Raw genomic sequence first — 23,734 nt, 5'->3', positions numbered from 1 at the left:
AACCCAGGGAGAGAGGCAGTTGTCTGCTTTCATTCCCCCACTGGAGAAGTATTTTCTCTTCAATCAGTGTTGTGAGGTTAAATTTTGCCTTTGGGATATCTCTCAAAATAACAGTTGTATGGTGAGAACACATAGCTGCTACTGAGTTGACAGGAGCAAGCTAGGGCCCTTACCATGGGATCTGCACAGGCTCTCTGGATACAAGAACCCCAAAGAATAGAAAATAAAAGCTTTTCCATCTCCAAAATCATACAAGAGCATAGGGGGCATTTAAACACCCCAAAGTCAGAAGGTACAACGTGGAAAAAAAAGTCAGGGCAGGGAGGATGGAGAAGTAAAGGCTAAAGACAGATTAAACAATTTTCTTGCAGCTTGCACTGCATAAAGGGTCTAGGACAAATTCTGCTGACTATTCTTTCTTCTCGGCGCAGAAAATGACAGAAATTAAACCTGTGGTGGAAAACGCCTGGAATAGAGAAAGAAAGCATTCCTTCCTTCCTTCATCTCAGCACTTCCGATTTAAATGGTACTCTATACACACATATATACAGCGTATATACATTTAAACACTTATATATACACCTATAAGTATGTATAAACTGAGGATCAGTCCTGTCAGCATCTGATTCATAAAGCCAAAAGCAGCAACGTGATGCGATTTCTCTTCTTTTCATTTTTTGGGTGACAACAACGTAGGGGTCAGTGACTAAAGACTCACATGCTCCATGCATATGTATCTCTAAGCAACAGTTTTCCAAGGTAATTCTTCTGTGTAAGAAATCTCTTTAGAAAGGTATGAGTGGCTGTTTTAATGTTCTAGTCTGGGTGAATTTTACCATGGCCAAAAGTAGTGACCTCTTTGTCAAAAAGAATGACCTATTGGGCAAATAATACCCATTTGTAAGATTTAAATGAGACAAAAGCAGTGCACAAATCAGCGCAAGGCAGAGTATCACGCTCAGACTGCATCGCCTACTTTGCATTCTGCCTTCTGACGACAGACTATCCATAGTCTATGAGAAATCTTACACGGAAAGAGAAATGATCCTTTTCTTTGTAAAGGAACCATTAATAGATGTACGGCTGGTTGTATGGCTTCAAGGTATCCACGTGTGATTTTAGATTCTCTAAAACGATTTGTGGTTTTGCCCAGTCAGACATCTCAGTAACACAACAAACAAGACAGTTTTAAAGCATGTCAGTTCAAAATCTTTCTGCAATATTTTGCCAGGATTTGCCTTTTTGTTTTTCCTCTTGGGAAGACAGAGGGTCACAAGGCCTCTCAAAGTGGTAGGAGCATAAGTTCCACTTGAATTCAATAGGATTTGTAATCCTAAATCCCTCAAACACCTTTTAAAATCTCACTGTGGATATATGCCTTGACAAAAACATCATCTTTCCCTTTCCTTTGACACTGAAGTTCCATTGCCATAAAGACAGAGAATTGCCGCTCTTCAGCTCTAACATACATAAGCCCCCAATAATATTCCTGGCAGCTACATATAGACAATACAAGGAACATGTCTGGCAACAAAATATATAAACAGATATAAAATGAATTTTTTTAAAGCACCTTCAGAGACTTGCAATGAGTATTTTCTTTCTAAACACTTTAGCAATTTTGAATATTCAAATCTCTGATCAGCAAAGCTGCTCCCTTTTATGTCTCCTGTTTGTAAAATAAATGACCGCCAAAGCCCAAACTGAAAGCAAATAAAGAAAGCATTGTGGCTTCATCTCTGCTGGCCTGTCATTTATCTAGTTACCCCTTCATTCATTTGTTCACACCTTCTCTTTCTTAACTGATTCACTCTTTCTTCTCATTTGTGGTATGATTCACCAAGTATAATTTCATAACGTTTGATTTCTAGAGGCATAAAAATGTTTTTCTGTAATGACTTGCTTTTTTTTTTTAAGTACTTATTAAAAAAGTAGCAACAAACTAAACTGTTGGGCACCTCCTGCAATTATGCAACATTGATGTTATTTACTATTCTTTAACCATTATCCACCGGTTACATCCCAGTGACACCAGGCATAAGTCATGCTTGGAGAAGGCAGAGTAATTTCCAATTTCTTGTTTCCCTCAGTGTACCACATTGTGATGGTTTCACCATGAACACTTTCTAAAAAAAAAAAACAAAACCACAAAACCAAAAACACCAAACAAACCCCAAAAAGTTATCTGCCTAATCAATAATTTGCCTAAGCAATTTGCTTGCCGGAATACCTTTTCTGCATGTAAAATCACAATAATTATATATCCAAATAGCCACTTTGCTTTCTGAAGGACAATGGAAGTCTAACACTCTACTTGAATGACACTCAACTTTGAACACAGGATCCACAAGAGAGGAGGACTGTGCAACGGATCTACATGACTGAAATTCATTTGTATTGTAGTTACCGTGTATATGATCATTCCTTTCTAAATGACTTTAGGATAACATCTTTTATAATCCCTACAAATTTCAGAGCAAAAGTAGATTGAAACTTATAGAACACCATTTTGAATAAAATTCTAGGACATTGGCATTCTGCAATTTAAGAGGCATGATGTTGAATAATGAGCCGAAGCTACTCAAAGAAATCCAGGATCCTAGAAACACCTTAAGCAATGGAAACAGTCTACCATCTACCTGTGATTTTACAGCTGTAATATCCTCGCCTCATATGTGTTCTCAAACAGGAGTTACATGAGCTTCGCTGAACATTACAAACAGGAAAAATGAGCAACTATCAAAAGGCAAACAGAGAAGCTAACCGACCTGTGCTTTATATTGTGTGTTGTTACCTCCACAAATCAAACAGCTGGTAACCTGGACTTATGCAAAGCATTTGACACTGTCCTGCACAACATCCTTGTCTCTAAATTGGAGAGACATGGATTTGACGGATAGACCACTCCGTGAGATTTCTTTGCATACAGTGTTTTCTACTGACGAGACATTAATTATCAAATACAACCCACCACACCTGGCAACATCAGGGCTACTGGTGTTTCCAGCAATGTCCATCTAAGTATTTAGAATGGAAGTCTCTTACCATCCCATCTGGAAAGTTTGTTGCCAGCTATGAACACCAAGCAAGGAATGCTTTACATGGAGCTGCTATCCGAGATCTCTTTTAAATTGTCAGTTTGAAGTTCTTCTTCCTGGCATGGCTGTTCTTTCCAGTGCTATCCAGGACACAACAATTAGAATATTTTTTTTATTGTTTTTTTTTTTTTCCTATCCTTTGGTGACTGGCCTGGAAATTGTTGAAGTACTGCAATAAATTAACTCACCAAGACTTTTACAGAATCTGTATTCTGAATCAGCAGCATATTTTGAAAACCATCCCTGGAATTCATATATTATAACTGGCCTCAAAGAAGTGGCTCCTTAAGTGTTAGGAAATGCAGTAATTACATTTATGGCATTTGTTTAGCAAAGTTCTTAACATGAAAGAAAACATACGTGAAGATACCTGTTTTAAATTGCATGCTAGACCAAGATTCATGGTTACAGAGAACTTTTCTAAGTATATATATCATCATTGAATATGAACTGGAATGGATGGGGATTAAAAAACACAGAGATGAGTCAAACCCTTATACAAAAACCACCTCGAGCTGTGACTACATTGGGAATGAGATGCAAGTATGAATATAGCTCTTCACTAACGCATGGGACAGATGGAGAAAGAAAGGCATAAAGTATACAGGGATATCACAAAATAGCAGAAGACACCACAAAATGTGTACTAACTTTACCTTGATCAAAAGGCTTGTTTGGATTCCAGTTCCTGAAATAATCATCCTAATGGGGAGAAAAAAAAGGAAAGTCAGGAAAAGTATAATCAGTGTTTTCACTACAGTTTTACATAACTAAACTACAAATGAATCAACTCATCTTTTGATCTTAACATATTTAGTCCAAATCAGATTAGACTATCAACAGGTTGTGCCTTAAATTTCCAGGTTAGAAATTAAAGAATAAAAAATTCTTTGAATTTTTCTTCTGAATTGTTTTTCAAAGTATGTCCATTATTCACTGTTTTCTGGTAACTGTATTATTTCATACCAGTCTACAACTTTTGGTTAGAAAGATAAGAGCATATTATTCAGGTAACGTAACATGATCCACACCATCCTGGTGTGGTGAAAGGTCAGCAAAGTAAATCCAAAAACACTTATATTCATTTGGACACATGTAAATCACACCATTGTGAATGTACAGAAATACAGCAATAAAATCATAAGTATTACACTTCAAGTAAAATACATCCAGGAGCAATTGCAGTAAATACTTTTGTCACTTTTCTCGCTATTAAATTTTAAAAATCTACATAAATCTGATGTAAAGATATTATTCTGCTGTGAGTCCTGTGATTCTGTTTTACACAGTTCTGATGAGAGTAAAATGGAGAAGGTAGGGACTGTCAGAGTGCTTGGCCAAATGATTATTCTGTTGCAAACGAGTCTCTGTGCAGAAAGAATGGAAAACTCTTCTGGGTTTTGGATCGATTTGTAGTCTATGTACTTAGCAAATATTTACCTGAAGGCAAAGTTTCCCCCACTTCAGAGTGCCACCAACCCTAAAAGAACTGAGATTCACGCCCAGCTGTTATATTTAGTTTTGGCATATTCTGTATATCTCACTTGTGTCCTCTTTGGGAGGAAGTGATAACAACAGAGTAAGGTATTTGAAGTGAGGAAGCGTGGAAGATTTCTATAACACAGTGATATTTTTCTGCATATTAATCTTTATTTCCTTTTTAATACATCTGGTATTCCATATTCACTTCTTGAGGGCTGCTGCTGAGGAGATGTCTTTATCAAGCTGTCCAGAATGACACCTAGATTTCTTTTTCCTGCCAGGAGGGTAACTGAAAATCCATCCGTGTGAATAAGACACCTGAATTATTCCTTCCATAGGGCTTCGCTTACCATTTATCTCCAGTACGCTGAATTTCACACGCTCTCCTGCTATCCAGTCACCCTAACTTGGAACACTTTGGAGAACTGGAAGCTAGTACGTCTTACTTTCTGGGTTCAGAACAGCCCATGGGGCTGTTACAGGAGGAGCGGGGACTCTGCATGCCCTCCCCAAACACCAGGAGATGCACCTTACAGCAGTGCATTCCTTTCTGAAGGCTACGGCCAGCGTGAGAAGCAGAAAGCACTAATGCTTACAGCATGGAGAACTGCAGGCTGCTACCCTGCTCCTCTCTGCCTGCTCTGGGGGCAGGCAGGGACAGGCAAATGCCCCCTGGAATGAAGGGGGCTGGATGTAATTCTGCGTGACTGTCAGGAGGAAACGTATTTTCTTTCTCCAAGTATATTCATGCTCAGTGTCTATACTGACTTCATGGACAGTGACAATGTCCCACAATAACAACAAAGATTATTATTCATAATTTATTTCAGACACATCAAAAGTATCTATACTTCCTTCTTCAGAAGTACGGGGTATGGCACCACAAATAGAATCACAGGCTTGCTTTTGAATTCCACAGCTTTGTTACTACAAAAACCCCTCATGGATATAGAATGCTTTGTAATTGATCATGACGTACTGCTAAATCCACCAAGCATTAATCACTTTTCAGAATGTGTTGGGTTTTAAGCTTTTTGAGCAGAATTTTTTCCAGCAACAAAATATTCTTTTTTTTTGCCTGCTTACATTTTTTCCTAGGTGTTGCTTTGCTGCTGGGTTTTCAGCATCAGGAACTGTTAAATAATTCAAATCCCAAGAAAGATTTCTTATGCTGTTGGCATATGGAACCAGGTTTGAAATAAGGATTGGAAAGGGGGTTTATCTCAATTTCAGTGTCAAAGGAATATTTTACAGAAAATGCACTTTCCTCACAAAAAAACCCCCAACAAACTATAAAACACCCATCTCTACTGTAAGCCTATTCTATTCCTATTCCTTTTCTCCATCACGCAGATCTGTTTAGTATTCCGTTTTAAAAATGGAAACTATATTTATTTTAGAATGTGCCTGAAACTACAGTATGATAACTCACGAAAATACACAAGAAAAACCATGCAAAACCCCCTAAAAAGTACAATAGAGAAAACCTTTGAGATTTTCAGGATATAAACCTCATTATTATTTATAGGAGTAAATAACAACTATACATACATTAGAGCAATACAGTCAATAGCAGTTCAAAATAACTTATGCCAGTTGGACAACAGAAAATACAGCACTAGAGTTTCACTTCAGCGTTGATGCCAGCGAGAACTGTAACTGAATGGTTATGGCACTGTAAAGGTGAAATTCACCCTGTAGATATGGCTGAGCAGAAAATCTATTTCTCATTTAAATAACACCTAAAGCTCTGACTTGAAAAATGGACAGGGCTTTGTGCTAGTACTCTGCAAGGTGCTGAAATTTATACTTTAACCCGAAATGACTTTTGTTAGGAGGAGGAACTCTTAACATGTCCGAATGGATACCATCATTTCACTGCAAATTCTTCCAACAGGAAAACAGCATGCTGATATAGCAATATACAGTGCCTAAACATGATACTGATTTCCAGGTATACATCATTCTTTTTATATACATATATATATATGTATATAAAAATACGATCAGCTTGATTAAAGGGATTTAACATTCCCATTCAATAAAACACCGTCCTGACAAAAATGACTGCACAGAAATCTCTGCATGTCTGAGCTTTCTACTAGTACGAATGTGCTTAAAATACCTTATGCCTGCTGTAACATCTGAAACTATTATGTCATTTTAATATTAAACATGTTAATAAATCAATGTTAACACATTAATAATTAACATGTATCAATACATTTCATTTATAACAATATTAACAGTTGATCATCAGAGCTTAAAGTATAATATGAATTACGATATGTTGTAAACACTTCTATTCACTCCATGGATATTTACAAGTTAAAAGTGAAAAACATACCTCAACTTCCTGAATACGTAAGCATTACAAATGAGAAAAGAAAAAAGAATGAAATAAAACAATATAAAAATATGTTAACATTAATCAGTTTTCTCCTCGGTGGCCTTTTAAATGTGAAATCACTTATTTCAGATGACCTTCACCTCCAAATGAAATAATTTTCTCTCTTTCTTTTCTGACCTTTCCACCTTTGCCGTCATGGCCCAGTTTTCCCCGGCTGTGCTATCACCCAAATGCCATTCTATTAGTATGTTCCTCTCTCACAGAGAACCAAAAAAAGCACTTTCATTTCCTTCTGCCTGACAAAAACACCAGAAAGTGGTTTTCCACATACTCATCTGTTACATACCTGATATCAGAGAGAATTAACATTTTAAAGTTATTTTTCCTAGCTGACTTTCAAGACTATATGTTTGATGGACTTTGAAGGGAAGGCAAAACCAGGCATGGATCCATTTCAGTACAACAGGTGACAGCAACTGAGAAATTTTTGATGAACAAATATTTAAAAATATCTTTCTCCTTGCACAGAATTCACACTTTGAAGGTTTTGCCTATGGTTCAGTGGCTGCGTACGACTAAGTCAATCTTTTAATTAAATGAAGGGACTCTGCACACCTTAAATCATGCATGAAAAGAGAAGAATTGATACTGCAAACCAAGACTGGATCCGACTTCTTTAGCTCAACCCAGCGTTAGATAAATGTGATGTATTGGCTTGGCCTCTGCACGCAGCCAGGAATAAATGTGAACCCCAAACTCTAGAAGTTGCTTGTGCCTCTCCCAGAGCACAAACACACTGCAGGGAACTGCACGGAGCTTTACTGCAAGTCCTGTGACTCAGGTCCCTGATGGACTCAGAGTCTCACATCACAGGTAAATACTCAGCTTCCACTTCCAGGAAAACAAATCCGACTCCTGCCAAACTGGCCCCAGTCCAATTCTTAAGGAAATCTTGAGGTCTGTTCTGTTCTCACCGGGCGCAGGATGAGGCCTTTGGCAAGACTCCTTTTTGCCCTCTTATAAAGACTAGTGCCCGCCTACGACAGACATCCACCTGGGGTAGCACAGCAGATAAACTGAGATGGTCCCGCACACAGAGAACAGCTCACTTTGGACATCCCCGACCTAATTCAGTTGCAAGACAGGACAGGAGCCGCCTTTTCAGTTCTGTGTTAGTTCATCATGGGATCCTACTTCAAGATTTTACCCTCTGGAAATGTAACTGAGAAAGAAGTTACAATCATAACAAATGAAAAAATTTTAGAAAAGCTAATATAAATTGCTAGAATTGTGCCTCAGTTCTTTATTGCATTTTTATTATTTTGATTTGAGCAATCAAGAGATGAGATGAAACACATTTTGAAGTGATTTAAATCCATTTTGCTGTATCATGCATAATAAATTATTGTTTCTTAACAAGAGGAAAACATTCTTTTATCATTCAATAAATACGTGTCAAATCCAGCCAACTTAGATTGATATGCCATCAACAAAGTCAATCAAGAGAATAATCATATGGTAAACTAAGTATGCAAAGGGCATATTAAAAAGTACTAGTTTAAAACCTCACAAAAGCTTTCTTACTTTCTTACAGACAGAACTATGAAAAATGTCATCAGAACCTACAGATTCATCAGAATTCATAGATGGGATTTGCAAAAATCAAACCTTGAACTAGACCTGGGTCTGACACAATTTCCTGGTAGTCGTATCCGAAAAGTTAGGAAATAGAAATTGACCCTAAGAGCAATACATTAATATGTCACTGCTCTTCTCTTCTGTCACCCTCTGTGTCACTACAATAACAATATGGTTAAAAACCCTGAAATTAATGGTAAAACCAAACAGATTTATCCTCTTTTTCCCCACCAACGAAGAACGTAAACAACAGTTTCTTGTTCTCCTGAAGTTTAAATGTTTAAGTTATTCCTACCAAACCTACTCTACTGACACTGTTTGGTTTAGTTATTACCTAAGACTTGATATTTTGGAAGAGTTAACAAAGCACGGTTAATTCAACACCCAAGCACTCTCTATATTTACTTTATTTACTTGTCAAAAAGAAGCTCTTGCAAGATGCTCTTGTTTATAAATAGAGCCAAACATTAGCTAAATGGGTGCATAAATATTTATATTTTGTTGCATTAATTGAGCTTACAAGTTATTTGTATGAATCAAGGAGAAACAAGATGCTGACTGAAAAAACTCCACAGAAAATCCCTCTTACTTTGCACCTTTCAGAACGAGCTCAGTTCAGTTTCCTCCCCAAGACCTGGGAAGATCGTACTGAACCAGATGTCCCCACAGAGCACGCAGCCATGACGAAACCCTTCCTGAGGAAACTCATATACAAAGGGCATAACCCTAAGGAATGTCAGATAACCTTTTGGAGGTAATCTTCATTCCCAGCTCCTCCCAGCCAACAGGAGCTTAAATTTCTAAGTATCTCCAGGAGGGAAGTTTATCAACACTGTTTTGCAGCCGCCTTAGTATTTTCCTCTTCCATCCTCGATCTATGATTAAACCTTTTACCCTCATAAAGACCAGCTGGGAAAAGTGGTAATTACCAGCTCATTGCTTTTTTAAAATTAGCTCCAGAAAGATGCAGCTGCATTTTCTGCCTCTCTACCTTGCAGTACAGAAGATCATTCCAACACCGAGCATTGTGAAAGCACCAGCTGCTGCTTGCTTAAGTCAATCTAGCCTGTATCATACATCTCCCCAAGGCCTATTGCCTGTTTTAAGCGAATAGTTTGTGTCAGCAAAGACATTATTTATTTATTTATTTATTTAAGAGGAAGAGAAAGTATTTTTCCCCACCAAGTACTTCAGTGAATAAAGATTTCCCAACGGTAGCTACTGCCCAGAGTGCGTTAGTGTCATGACTCCAAACTCCCAAGCACCTTAAGACACCTCTAACCAGCCCTGAGCTCGCTCTGTCCTAGGAATCAAAGAATATGCATCCAAACAGGATGCTTTTACTTAGTGAATTTGTAGTGCTTGTCCTGTGGATATTTCATTTTAAATTTTGTAGGGGAAACCTTTGAAAAATTTAGTGATAAATTTCCCAGAAAGGCCAGGAGTGTATGGGTTTACTTAAAGAGGTAGCAATGTTAAGTGGTGAAAGAAACCACTCCAGACTGAAGTAGAACCACATGTAATGAAAGGTCTGAGGACATCAGGACCTGTAGCTAACTCAATTAATAAAAACATAATGAAATGCTGTAGCCTGGAATGAAAGCAAGGCTAGTATAAAGGGTCCACAATGGACTCATTATAATGCTAAATACATTAATACCTGTTTATTAATAGCAGTATAAAATACGCAAATACATATCCAAGTAAGTCCTCAGATATGTATGGCATAGAATCATAGAACAATTTGGGTTGGAAGGGACCTTTAAAGACCATCTAAGTTCCAACCCCCTGCCATGGGCAGGGACACCCTCCACTAGCCCAGGTTGCCCCATCCAGCCTGGCCTTGAACACTGCCAGGGAGCCAGGGGCAGCCACAGCAAAAGATCCTTGACCAGGTATTACAATCTCAATGTCCCATAAGACTCAAATTCTCAGCACATGTACTTTATTCTTCAGCTACCACTAACATGCAAAAGAATTTATTCTGCTTAATGTGGCCCATTCTCTTCTTATTTTCATAATTAAAAGCTCTTTTGGTTGGTTGTTGTGGTTTTTTGTGCTATATTAGGAAATAAGATTTGCCAGAAGTTTCCATAGGCAATACTAAGAGAGCGGTCAGCAAAACTTTCAGCATAGGCTTTCTTTACCCACAGTCACAATGAATCATTGGGGTTGCAAAAATTTCAGAAATGAGATAACAAAAAGTTGAAAAATAATTGAAAAATAAGTTTACCACTGAGTCCATGTCAGCCAGAATAAGAATTCTCTTTCTTTAGAATTCAATCATATCATCTTTTACACAGAAATCTTCCAGCTGCTCTATTGTTTTGTTGTGGTTTGGTTTTTTTGTGGGTTTTTTTTTTTTATAAAAAGACAAATATAGTAAGAATTAAAAATATTTCTTAAAAAACCTAAACCCACTCTTTGTTTATCCATAAGAATGAAGGCAGAGGCTATGCCTATAATGGTGAGGGCAAACAGATGCTCATTTACTCCGCTTGTGCTTCAAGCAGGATGAATGAGGGCCAGCTGTGAGCCAGAAGCTATGCTGCTGCTTTAGCACAGCACTGTGCCAGCACACACAGCTGATATATTTGGGTGGCTGGAACAATCACACAACTGTCTACACTAGCTTGTGCTGAAATACCTAAAACTGGGGGGGGGGGGGGGGGGGGGGGGGGGGAAGAAAGAAAAAGAAAGCCTTGGTCTGATTATTCTTTGCTGGTCCTTTTAATAGACTAACTTTAGAAATACATTATCACTTTTGCCTGAACTCTTCCTCTCATTAGCATGTGCTAAAAAGCCTCTTTTCCCTCCCTGGAGTTAAATAATTCTTACTAACTTTACTTTCATCAAGGTTTTCAGACTTCAGTATGTCCCACCAGCCACACCAGGTTCTGCTGGAAGCTGTAAAGCTCTCACAAGCCCAGAAAGGTAAAACTCAGGAATCTCCCAAGGTATGGGCTCACTGACCCTTGTTGTGTGCGATGTGCCATACTGCCACAGATGCTGCAACTCCAAGACCAGATTGAAAACCAGAACCTTACTTGGGTGCTTATGATGTAAGTTAACAACACATACCCACTAGCTGCAGTGCCTCAGCCACACAGAACTGCCCTAGAGGCACTGCAGAGTCACGTTCAATGCTTTTTTTCTCCAGTCACCAAGTTCTCCTTCCATGACCTTTGCAAAGGGGCCTCCACTGTGGCTATCGGAGAGGCAGCAAGGGGAGGGAGGAGTTAGGATGGAGGGAAGACAGGCGCTGGAATACTTGTAACAAGGCCTGCAGATGAAAAGTATTGTAGAGATTATTTACCATCTCAGCTGAAACAATTTCCTCAGGCAATCAGATCCTGGGGCAATCTGCAGGGAAGCTCAATCGTTACTGACCCCTAAATAAATGTGTAAGATCCTACTGCCTCCAGCATTTGGTCCCAGACACTTGAGAATCTCTGATTTCTTTGGTTACTCTCTGATTATACCCTGATGCCTACAGCATGTTTAGGCAAATCTCTACTTAACCAGAACTCCCCACCCACCTCCCACAGCAAACACGATTGATTCAGCCTCTGAACTTCAGTCAGGGCTCCCAGTGCTAGACAGTAAATTAAATCTAAAATAACTTATTCAGAAACTGTTTGGGAGGGAATGTGTAGGTGGCAAACAGGAGGCAAGTAAAAGGAAGAAGACAGCATCAGAATTCTTGGCCGAGGCTCCACAGGGTGCAAAGGCAGCAAGAGGTCCAGACTGCAGCAGCTATTTGTGGACTCATGACCAAGGAGTCCCCACCCAAGCAGCCAAGCCCAAGCAGGGTGGTACAAGGAAGCAAAGCTGAGTGCCCTCAAGGGAGGCCAGAGAACAAACATATTTCAGTAAAATAAGCTGGAGAGGTCCCTCTGATAAACTGGTACTTGGCACCTGTATTACCTGCCGTGGAATTGACATCACACAGTTAGAAAACAAAAGTGTGTCACGGAACATACTCAAGTCAATGGAGCTACACTGTTTTCAGACAACTGGGAAATTACAGTCAAAACCAATGAGGTTTTTTACTTCTTAGCTGGAAAATACACACACCCTCTTCCCTACGAGCTTTGTGCAGGTCCTCAGTTTGACCTGTGAAGAACTACTTAAAGAGTGCAGCAGCTTCAGCACTGAGCACAGATAGAAGCCCTGGGAATCGCTGACTCCCACTCTCACAATCTGAGTAGCCCCCAGTTGAACAGGAAGAGAGAAGCAGAGCCAGAGATTACAGAAATGTATTCCCCCTCCTTCCAGGTGAAACTCCTTAAGGCAGCATTATTTCTGATCTCTGAACTAACACTACATATGAATTAGCAACTGGGTAGACAGGCCAACTCACCGCATCTAGTGATTCTCATAAGGTTCCAACTATTGCACAACAATAACACGAGTGCCTGCTATGTGAATTGAAGATTCACAAGTTGAGAACTTGGCCTAGTGTTGTTGTCTCGTATGATCATTTGCTTGTTTTCCACTTTTCAAAATGACTGTGCCTTTATCTAGGATTTTTATTGTGAATATTGGTGAAAAATGGCCCCCTGCAGGTTCTCTCTATATAGAAAATAGTATTGTTAATAAATCATATTCTCAATAGATCTAATATTTAAAGCATACCTTGAAAGGAGAGCTACTAAACCCTTTCCACATCTTAATTTTCATTCAAAGATTCAAATTATAGACTTAGAAAGCAATTGTTTTTAGGCAGCTTGAAAGCCAAACACATTAAGCTTGAAGGTTATAAAGCCATTGGCAATGTTACTTCACTTTCAGTATCCTTGTTGCTTTGAGGGTACATTTGCAGGAGCTGTTTCTGACAGATTCAGTGGCCCTTTTTAGCTGAACATTTGGGGTTTGTATCTGGAGAACAACATCCACATAAAAGAATCCTATTGCTACCACTGCTTTCACATATGAGAACTGCTTTGCAGTGAATAACAATTTGCATAATGATTAAATATGTAGAGTTTTTTCTTCTGTTATTTTACAAGTCTTCAGAAATCTGTTTTGAGTCATGTGATTATTTTTTTTTAAAACCTTACCATTACAGGAATAATCTCATTATGAGATAAAGCGATAATTCGTCTAATATCAAAGGTATAAAATAAAAGTTATTATTAAAATCATATTGATATTGCACTTAGATATACAAATCGCAGTGGTTAAAATGTACAAAGGAACAAACAGCAGTTGAATAAAATCAACCTATATAACTTTGATATTTTGTGACACAATTTTCTGAGATCTATAGAGACAGTTAAACTAGTTATTGTGTCCTAAGTCTTTAAAATTACTTATTTAAATGCATAACTAATGACTGGAAAGAGACTGTATGAATTATATTGAATTACGAGCAACGAACTGTCCCTGGGAGCACACATACATTTGTTTATATTTCATTTGTAGCTTCAAGGAAAATGTAGCTCCAAGTATTGTTGAGAAAAACCTTTGCAAAAGGTGAAATCAAACTAGCCATGCTGTTGTTGAAAAGGACAACTTCGCAGCCCTTTAGCTAGTTTTAGCCGGTATTTGAAATGTCTTAGAACTGCATCAGGAAAAAGCAGTCATGGTCAACTAGTCTATGAAATAACCAGTTGCTGTGTGAGACATTTGTACACGTTTTCAGATCAAAAACCCTGTGAGCCATTACAAATGTGCGGTTTCCATTCCAGTTTATAATATCATTTTTGTTAATTGTCTCTGGCATTTTATCCATTCCTAAAAAAAAGAACACAACATCAAAAATCATTATGCAAAACTGACAGCAAGCTTAATGGCAGCAAAACAGCTAAATACTTGCGCAGGTGCTGCAAACAGAAATCCTGTCCTCCCTCAAGAATGCACCTCTTTCTTAGTTTATCACCAACAACTTGAACATATAGTAGGTGATTTTAAATACCTTATTCAGTTTATCAAAGTTATCATGCAATGAGGTTTTCCGTAATAGTTGGGGCTGGTTGATTCAAGTCAAGTCCCTTGTGACTCTGTTTTGCTATTGGCAGACTTGTGTTATCTCTGCCCATTTCCTGAAAAAATCATAGGAGTTGCATGAATGTAACGTTTTACTGATGGCACCTCTTTAATCTATTCAACTGACAGATTATTCTGAATATTAAGAAACTAATTTCTTGTGTCAGCTGTAAAGTAACAATAACAAAAAGTTACCTTTTATAAATGATCGCTACTTGCCATGTGGTTGAAGCAGTAGTATTTTAGAGAGAAACAGTTTTTGCTGGAATGGTATTTCAAAAGTTTTAGCTCAAATAATCAATAAAAAAAAAAAAAAAGTGAAAAAAGTAAGATAAAAAGGCCAAAGAAACAAAATATTCTGGTTCAGGCAAAGGATAGCTAAACTGCAGTAATGGCTCCAGTGGGATTTAAATGCCAAGGATGTTAGTGTCCACACTACAAAGATTTCCATATGCATTGATCCTACTTTTTTTTAGCAGAAGACAGCACCTGAGTGCCCAATTTGTGCATAATTTGTTCTCAAGAATTCCACAGAACACTGTCCAAAGGCAATTTCAGATCCATGCTCAACGTTTTAATCCACTTAAGTCGAACTGGAGTTCCGCTTGCATTTGCAATGAAAAAGATGATCTAATAGCTTAATTTGCACAGCTGTATTTGCTAGCAAGAGTCCAAACCAAAGGCAACCATATTACCGGATAAGGATTTTACTCCGTTTCACTGCTGCAGCCACCTTAGTATCTTCCCCTCAGGGAGGGAGATAAGTGACCCCTCACACCCTGCATACTAAGCCCGGAACTACTCACTCTATTGTTGCAGATATTCTATCATTATATGTTACAAGTCAATATATTAACAAACACCATTATGCCCGCTATACTCTGACCATATTTCCATTTTGCTTCAGAATCATGACAAACAATTGAGCAGAAAGATTCAAACATGATGCACACGATTTCAGAAACTTTGAACATTTTATTTATGCTTTCATTGGCTCTTGACTCATCATTTAAAATTCTTAATTGCGTACATAGGGAATTTCACACAGTACACACTCCAGAAACAATATTCAGTGTGAACACTGTCAATTACTGACGCATATTCAGAGCTGCTCAGAAAAGGATATACTAGAAATATGAAATATATATTTTATTAAGCTTCCATAGCTGTGATTATGATGATAAAGCAACATTCAAGCTAAGTTCTTCTGACCAAAATTGAAAAAACTGAGTGACCTTTCATTTTTTACAGTAGCATGCTCCTTGGATCAAGGACAGGTACCTGAAAGAGTCTCCTGTAGGCAGATACAATGCATTCTTGAACTTGCCAGAACATGCGCTTCTGTGCATCAGTCATAAAAGGTCAGTATGTACTGTGGCACGGCATGGAATGAACAACGACGTGAGAAAGTAAGATGTAGAAAAACTTTATTTTACAATCTCAGGAACCTTGTAACCAAGGGCCCATGGCTCAAGAGACTATATAGCTTCCAGATCTCAAAAGGGCATTTGTGAACTGCTCTGCTGTAAACAGAAGTATGTTCCTGATCTCTAGACATGACAGTTGCTCGCTGTTAAAGGGATTAAATCATGAAATGGGTCTAAAGCAAACCAAGCCAGCATTTGAACAAAGAATAGAACCTGAAAAACCCAGCACTGAGAGACATCTGAAGAGTACTGAAGGTCATAAAGACTTCTTTAGGTACAAGAGAACATTTGAATTTTGATCAGCTGTAATTTTACACCTGAGGTCTAGTACAACTAGCTATTGAATTCTAACAGCTGAGATAATAGTTCAAACATGCAGCGTAACTAATCTCCAAACCTTAGAGGTGTAAAATCAGAGGAAATTTATATCTTAGAGAGCAGCTGCATCTACAGAATATAGAATTAAGTAAATGTGCTGAGGATCTCCAGAAACATGCTCGAATTGAACCCTCCCTGCAACACGGACACACACACGCACATTTACTATGAATTTCACACATGTTTTTAGATTACAGTGAGTAACCTCAACATTTAATCTCTTATTCTTAAAATACTCTTCTGTTTTCTCTTCAACACCATACACATTTTAAAATAACCCTTTTCTTGGTTCCCTGGACTGTGGTACAAAAAAGTCTGAGGCAGATGCTTTACAACTAATCTAACCAGTTGTGGGGAAAAAAAAATATCTTTGTTTCTTTCTGTCTTTAGTGACCTAATTAATGAACATATGCCTTAAGTGCTCTTCATAAACAATTTTTCATGCTGTTAAGCCAAAGCCTTGACTTTATTCATGAGTGTCATAGGCAGTGGAAAACTCTGAGAATCTCCAACAAAATAAGATGTTTTACTTGCAAATTATTAATACAGATTTCTTTAATAAACACCAGTATTCACCCAAGGTAAGAACTGAGATTTAGTCACGCTTCTATTTGTTTCAATAAAGGCAAACTGGACTTAAGAGAGGAGTTCATCTGAACAGATTTTAGCAAAAGGAATGAGATGGAAATCTACCCTCTAAGAAAAATGTCCTGAAATGGATCAATCTCAGCTCTAGTGTCACACTGCCGAAGTTGTGGAAGGCAAAGGCAGGACTGGGAGAATGAAGAACCGCCCACTGTAGGAGAAGAGCAGGTTCGAGAATATCTAAAGAACCTGAAAGAGTTCCATGGGACCTGATGAGATGCATCCGTGGGTGCATTGAAGCTACTACTTAGTAGTTGTACACTCTTAGTAGTTGTACATTAAGGTCATTCCCATTGTTCACCCCATTATCTAAGGAGCAATTTGAGGATGTGTTAAATCTGTTATTAACTAACCATAAAATGTGAATTGTAATCATGTGTTAACGGGGGAACACAAACCAGAAACTTTTACAATTACTAAGAAACAAACAACTGGGGACTTGACTGGATCTAAGTGAATTAAAGAAAGCCAGGAACATGAATGCTTAGCTACAGTAACATTCGTTTAGATTATTACCTTGCTTGGAATTGTCGTTTCTGAAATTGTATTTTGGCAGATTCCAGAAATGCTGTCAAGCCATTTGTCAGCTCAGTCAAAGATAAAATGAGCTGGTAGAATATTTCAGCAGAGGTGAACTCATTTTCACAAAAGTATTTTGAGAAGTGTTTACAAAAGAAACTGCAACCTGAAATCAAGAGACAAAAAACCAGCCGAATTAAAAATACCCCATTTTAATATTAGCTTGAGGATTGGAAAAATCTGCCCTATATCAGACCCTCCTAAATCTCCCAGTTTGTCTAGTCCTCCAAAAATTATAGTTAACCACCCTGAGACACTAAGGCTGTCACAGCTTTACAGTGGATGCTTAAAAGGAAACAGAGTCCTTAGCACCAGTCTGGAGGCTGCATGCGCTTTCTTTCATGTTAGAATCCTGCAATCTGTTAATAAAACACAAATGACAGTTTAACGCCTTGTTTCTTAACAGCGGGTTGAGAACATGTGATGGCCAAAAAGCACCATGTTATGTGATGGGGAAGGACTGGACCCTTCACCAGTTGCAATTTGCACAAGCAGGTTTGCAGATGTATGTTATGGAAGGAAAGAACATGTACAATAAGCCTCCTACAGCACAGATTCTGGCATCTACATCAGCAAGCAGCACGGGGCCCGTCGAGTGAATTTGCAGAATGGAATAATTCATGCAGAGGATCCAACATCTGCTCTGCACATGAAGTCCACACTTCAGACTAGCTCCAGTCTGATCTCCTGAACTGACCTCTTGGTTATTATTTGAGGTACACATATCAAAGCACGTCTGTTTTCTCCTTTCATCAATAAGGAATCCATTTCACACGCTCTGCAAAGCGAACAGCAGCTCAGCAACTGGAGTCAACTGGGAGACTTGCCTCCAAGGCATACTTTGATGCAAACTAAAATGCTAATGTGGAAATGCCCTGCGCTCACTGTACGCTCCTTTTGAGACCTTTGAGAACCAAAACAGATCCTGATTAAATACTGGATGATTAAGAGGTTTAGATCATGTCAGCTGGACTGAGCCATGTTACTAGCTGAAGAGCAAGCATTGGGAAAGTCTGATGCAGTGTGAGATGAATCCAGAAAGTGAAGTATAACACAATAGCAAGAGGGCAAGCAGGGACCTCAAGAACCAGCTGCCAACAGACCATGCTCTGGATTTTTTAATCATTCTTTTCCTTATAGCAGACTCTCCTCTGAGATTACATCTATAGTTCACCTCTGAGAAAGACTCGTAGATCCTGAAATTTGCTGGAAGGCATCATTATACATCTGTAACTATCCTTTCAAAAATCAAGTGTCATTAATCATGACAAGAGCCAGGAAAAGCTGGAAGGGAATGGCCACAATGAGTCTCACATCTGCTCAAAAAGATGAATAAACATACACCCCACACCAACATCCCTGCCCAATCCAGTACTGCTTTATTTGGCTGTGTTACACTCGGTATAATCCTCTCTTCCCTGTATCTACAAATAGGCTACAAAAATGGAACCTTTTGTTTTTGAAAAACCCACAGTAAATCAATATACTTAGACATCTCAAATAACCACAGCCAATATTCTGTGTGATTTTTTGTCCTGTAAGGTGTGACCCTGGAGCGTGTTTTCCTGGTTACCATATCTGTGCAATTACGTTTTCAACTGCAGCCTTTTCCCTTCATTCAAAACTGCCTGCACCTACTGGTTTACAGCTTATTGTATCTAGTTCTGCATGGTTAATCTAAAATTCCTGCCTCAAAAAAATCATCAAAATCTCAAAATAAGGTGGGGAAGCAAAAAGTCATTAATCATAAATCTTCATAATTCTGGATTTTAAGACCTTCAGCATCTTCTGAGTGCCTCTTCAAATTTACAGCTTTTCTCCTGAAGGTTTGTACTAACATTAGAGAACTGCAAAATTACTTGTATATCTTTTATCTCTTTCTGCAAGGTTCAGTGGTTCTACATTTTACAAACACTGTAAAGATTTCTCTGCGATTGCTGACACCTCCAGCAGCAGAATGAGTGTGTACTGAAGATTGTTAGCAGTTGGTTTTGTTTTGTGCCTATTGCTTCAACTTTAGTATGCAGCTCCCTAAAAGATTTCTCATTACCTATGTTTCTTCACCTTGGCTCAGATTTTCTGTTTAGTTTTGCATTCAGTCAGGCTAAAAAAAAAAAAAAAAAATGCTGTCACTAATCTGTTAAATTTCTCTCAAGTTCATACTGGTTTTCAGCCACCCACATGATTTTTTTTAGTAAAAGACAGTTTACAGTTACTCTCTCCTGTCTATTTCCCTTTTTCATCCAAATATCTATAACTTGATCTTCAGGATATGAACCCAATTTTTTTTATTTCCGTTTATTATGACCTTAGCCTGGCTTTTTGACTTTCTGCAATTGGTGTCTCCAATGTATTCTCACTATCTTTCACACTGGCATTTCTTCAACATGTTTTAGAAAAACAACTCCTATTCTGCTTTCTATTTCACTTCTGGCTGTCATCTAGATACCGTGATTTTTCACTGTCTGTCCAGATGCATTTGATGGATTCTCACCAGAGTTTCTCTCTCCTATATGTCCTTGATATCTTTAATTACCTATTCCTCTTTGTTTACTTTGCACTCACTGGGACAGATTATATTCTCAGCTGTATCATTATAAATCAGGAGTACGTGAACTGAAATTAGCAGATTTAGGCAGATGTACAAGTGATAGAAATGAGAGCAGAATATGGTCTAAAGAATTAACGCCTAATTTATTTCTATACAAATAACAAAAAATCATGGCTGAGAATTTACAATGCTTCCTCCTAAGTTTAAACATAACAGATTCCTTTCTGAATATATTAGAAATATATATATATAATCTGTAGGAACAGCACTAGTTCATGATTTGCTGATGCTGTAGAGAAAAAACAAAGAATGTTATATGTCTATTATGTATCTGTCAATAAAAGAAAAGTTTGAAGGAATTTCCTGAAAATTTAATTTATTATTTAGGGGGTAGTCACAGAATCTTGCCTCTCTTCACCATCCTGCCACTTCCAGATTCTTCACATATTTTTCTGGCATTCTGATGAACACATTATTTATACTTGTAGTACTCATCACCTAGACAATGGAATGCCTCCTACTTTACATTTCAAAGCCAGAAAAAGTTAGCTTTTAGAGAAACCCAAACCAGACTGTAGTTTATTTGAAGATTTAATCATCCAGTAGTTCTGTGAAAACTGAGCCAAAGAATTTATCTTTAGAAAGCTGGACAGTTGCTACAATCAATCCTCCGGACATACCTCAACAACTTACTGGCAGTAAGCTCAGAACATAACAACATTCTCAGTTTATCGCAATTCCAGTGTTCCCATACTGGATATATCAGAATCTAGTTTCAGTTCATTCTAGCCAGGGAATAACATTCTATTTTTTCATTCACTGGATTAAAATTTCCAGTTCACTAGGAAGAAATTCTCCCAGTGCTTCTAATCCATGATTACTTCCCATGTGTTATTTAAATTGTCAGGTGCCTCTTCTTTTATGCTGAAGGTTGCAAAACACTTTCGCTCCATTGCTAGTTTTTTTTTGGTTTCTTTCATCATTAGTTCGTTCATGAAGACATGTAGCAGCGGTGGGCAACCTATGATTTACCAGCACGAAGAAGCAGCCCTGTGAATGCAGACATATTTCTTCTCTTTGCAACAAGACAAACTGTATAAGGCGAGCTGTGCCGATACCGTAGGACACCTTTGGCAGCAGGGGATGGCAAAGGAGTCCTCGCAGGAGACTGAGCATCAGGTTGTCAGCAAAGAGCACGAGGCTGGGAACATGGTGTGGGCCAAGAGCAGATGAGTAGAGGTTTGGGTGTAAAATGCTACAGATAAAACCTGTGTGGGAGGACAAAAGATGCGGGGGATTGAGGGCTGATGAGATGTGAAATGTGTCGGGATGCCGTAAGGCTGCAGGCAGCAGCTGTAGAGATCCGCACACACGCCCGCTCCCAGGTCAGGTTGGACTGGACTCTGCTGGCCCTAGGGGCAAGCGAAGTGGGAGCACTGATGAAAGCAATGAGAGAGAATGGTCTCCGATCTCTTATCCAAAATTTTTGGCCTCAGTTTTACGGGCTGATCACACAGCTGTGATCTTGAAACTTACTTTCTCATAGATGGCATGGTAAACATTGAAGGTAACTGAGCACTGAGCTACTGCAGGTATCTCTCCAGTTATCAGAAGACTGATAGCTAAAATACTGTTTTTCTTAACACCGCATATATTCACCTGGCTGTCACAGGGTATGCTTAGCTTTTCTGGAATGCATAGCAAAAAAGCCTGAGATGGAAGAGGGAAAGAACAGGGCTGCACGTATGTGTAACACAAATATGCTTTCAAAGCAAGAATCATTCTATACTGGCTGCCTTATATATCATTATTCATTTCAGATTATCAGTCAAAATAAAGTAATTTCAGAAAGAATCTGAGGGATGGTCAGGGGACCTCTCATCTCCTGGGTCAAATTCATATAAATCCATGAAATACCCAATTCTACTCAAAACAATTTTCTTCCTTTTGAAGTGTGATGACCTACACTTTTGTATGCTAAAGAAGCTCTTAACATTGTTTATTTACTACTACATTCTCGTTAGCAATTGGAGCGATGTACCCACTGCAGTAGAGTGGCATGATGATTGATTCTACACTTGAAAGTGATTTGGGGATGAAAAAAACATTTTGTTATATATTCAGTTGCTGTGATGTAAGGGAAATCTGACTATAGTAGGTACAGTGAGCACTTTTTTTAATGGGTACTTAATTTTTGCCCCTTAAACACACAAGAACAAACAAAAAGTAGGAAAGTACATTTAGTTTCGTTATTAAACCTCCACGGGTTTTAATATGCATGCTTGCTGGGGGTGGTTCCTCATGTAATATGCCTCTGACTGCTCGCGTTCCAACCAACCTTCTTGTTCCAGCGCATTTCCAAGCCTCCACAAATGGAGAGCGCAGCCCTCCCCATCCCGGCACAGCACTCCACCGGGATGGGCCTGATTAGCTGTTCCCCAGCTGCTGCAGTAAAATGCTGCAGAGCGGCTGATGGATATATACAGGGTGTGAATGAAGACAGCTTCTGCAGCCAGCCATAAACTCAACTCATTTAAATTGCTAGCTGTCTGCTACCTGAGAGGAGCACAGGAAAAAAAGAAAAGTAAAAAAATAAAAAGAAAGAACCTTTTTAAGATATTCGCTTGGCTTTTTCATCTGGTATGGCAAAGTGAATGACTAGATCCTAACACAAACCTGGGTATCACATCTAATAACAGCTAAGGCATGTATTGCCCAACAAGCAAAAATAATGTGACAGCATCAGGTTCCCTTTCCTCTGGAGCATACGCTCTTGATCAACAAACATCAGAGAGAATTTTCTGATGATGGGTCACCTATCATAAGCATGAAAAGACAATTTGTTTAAAATAAATAAAACACAACAGAACAGTGTGAATATATATTTCGACAAACCTAAAGTCTGAGTCTGAGATGTCTGAGTTCACCATGAAGTGGTGCAAAAACATTTCTCAGGGAAATGTTCACATAATTTTTTTTTTTTTTTTGGCATAAAGGGGAAAAAGAGACCAAAAAAAAAAAAAAGAGAGAAAAGAAAAAATTTCCACACCTAAATCTTCCTCTCCCAAATTTTACACCCAGCTTTTTGGGTTTTTTTTGAGTTACGTATCAAATACAGAGGTTTTCTCACACAGATACACACACTCTAACAAAACAGGGCTTCACTGAAGTCTGGTGCTGCTTGCTTTTACTCGGGCTGTAAGAAACACCAGTGAACAGATTGCAGCGTTGCTTCCCTCTCTTAGGCATACACACAAGACAGAAATTTTATACTCTGATATACAGGTTAGTCACAGAGTAAGGCAGTCCTAATTATAAAACCGGAAGCAGAATGGTGAAATATGCCACAAATCTCGAAACAATTAAACAGGATGGAACGTTGTGGGGAAATACAGACACACGTGTAGCTTTGCACACTTCTGTGGAAGACTCTGAAGACAATTGCGCTTGATCGCCTCAGTTTATTATTAATAGTAGACAGAAATATTATTAATCTTTTAGGTTGAAGAAGATTATGAAATTTCTGTGACGTCAAAAGCAATGAATGAAGAAATAACTTCTATTCTGAAAAGAGGAAAAAAAAAGAGGGAGTAGC

The 23,734-nt window shown here is 38.4% G+C and overlaps 1 protein-coding gene across 1 annotated transcript in view; it reads right to left on the bottom strand.

The window, feature by feature from the left end:
- SPOCK1 (SPARC (osteonectin), cwcv and kazal like domains proteoglycan 1) overlaps positions 1 to 23,734 on the bottom strand; it is a 315,512-nt gene that overhangs the window by 206,278 nt on the left and 85,500 nt on the right. Inside the window, exon 3 of the mRNA XM_054842153.1 lies at positions 3,755 to 3,800. Coding sequence (XP_054698128.1) covers positions 3,755 to 3,800 — 46 coding nt within the window. The remainder of the gene's footprint in view (positions 1 to 3,754; positions 3,801 to 23,734) is intronic.

This window comes from Grus americana, chromosome 14, assembly GCF_028858705.1.
Source record: "Grus americana isolate bGruAme1 chromosome 14, bGruAme1.mat, whole genome shotgun sequence".
NCBI lineage: Eukaryota > Metazoa > Chordata > Aves > Gruiformes > Gruidae > Grus > Grus americana.
Note: the sequence above shows the minus strand (reverse complement) of the source record. Positions and strands in the feature narration are given on the sequence as shown.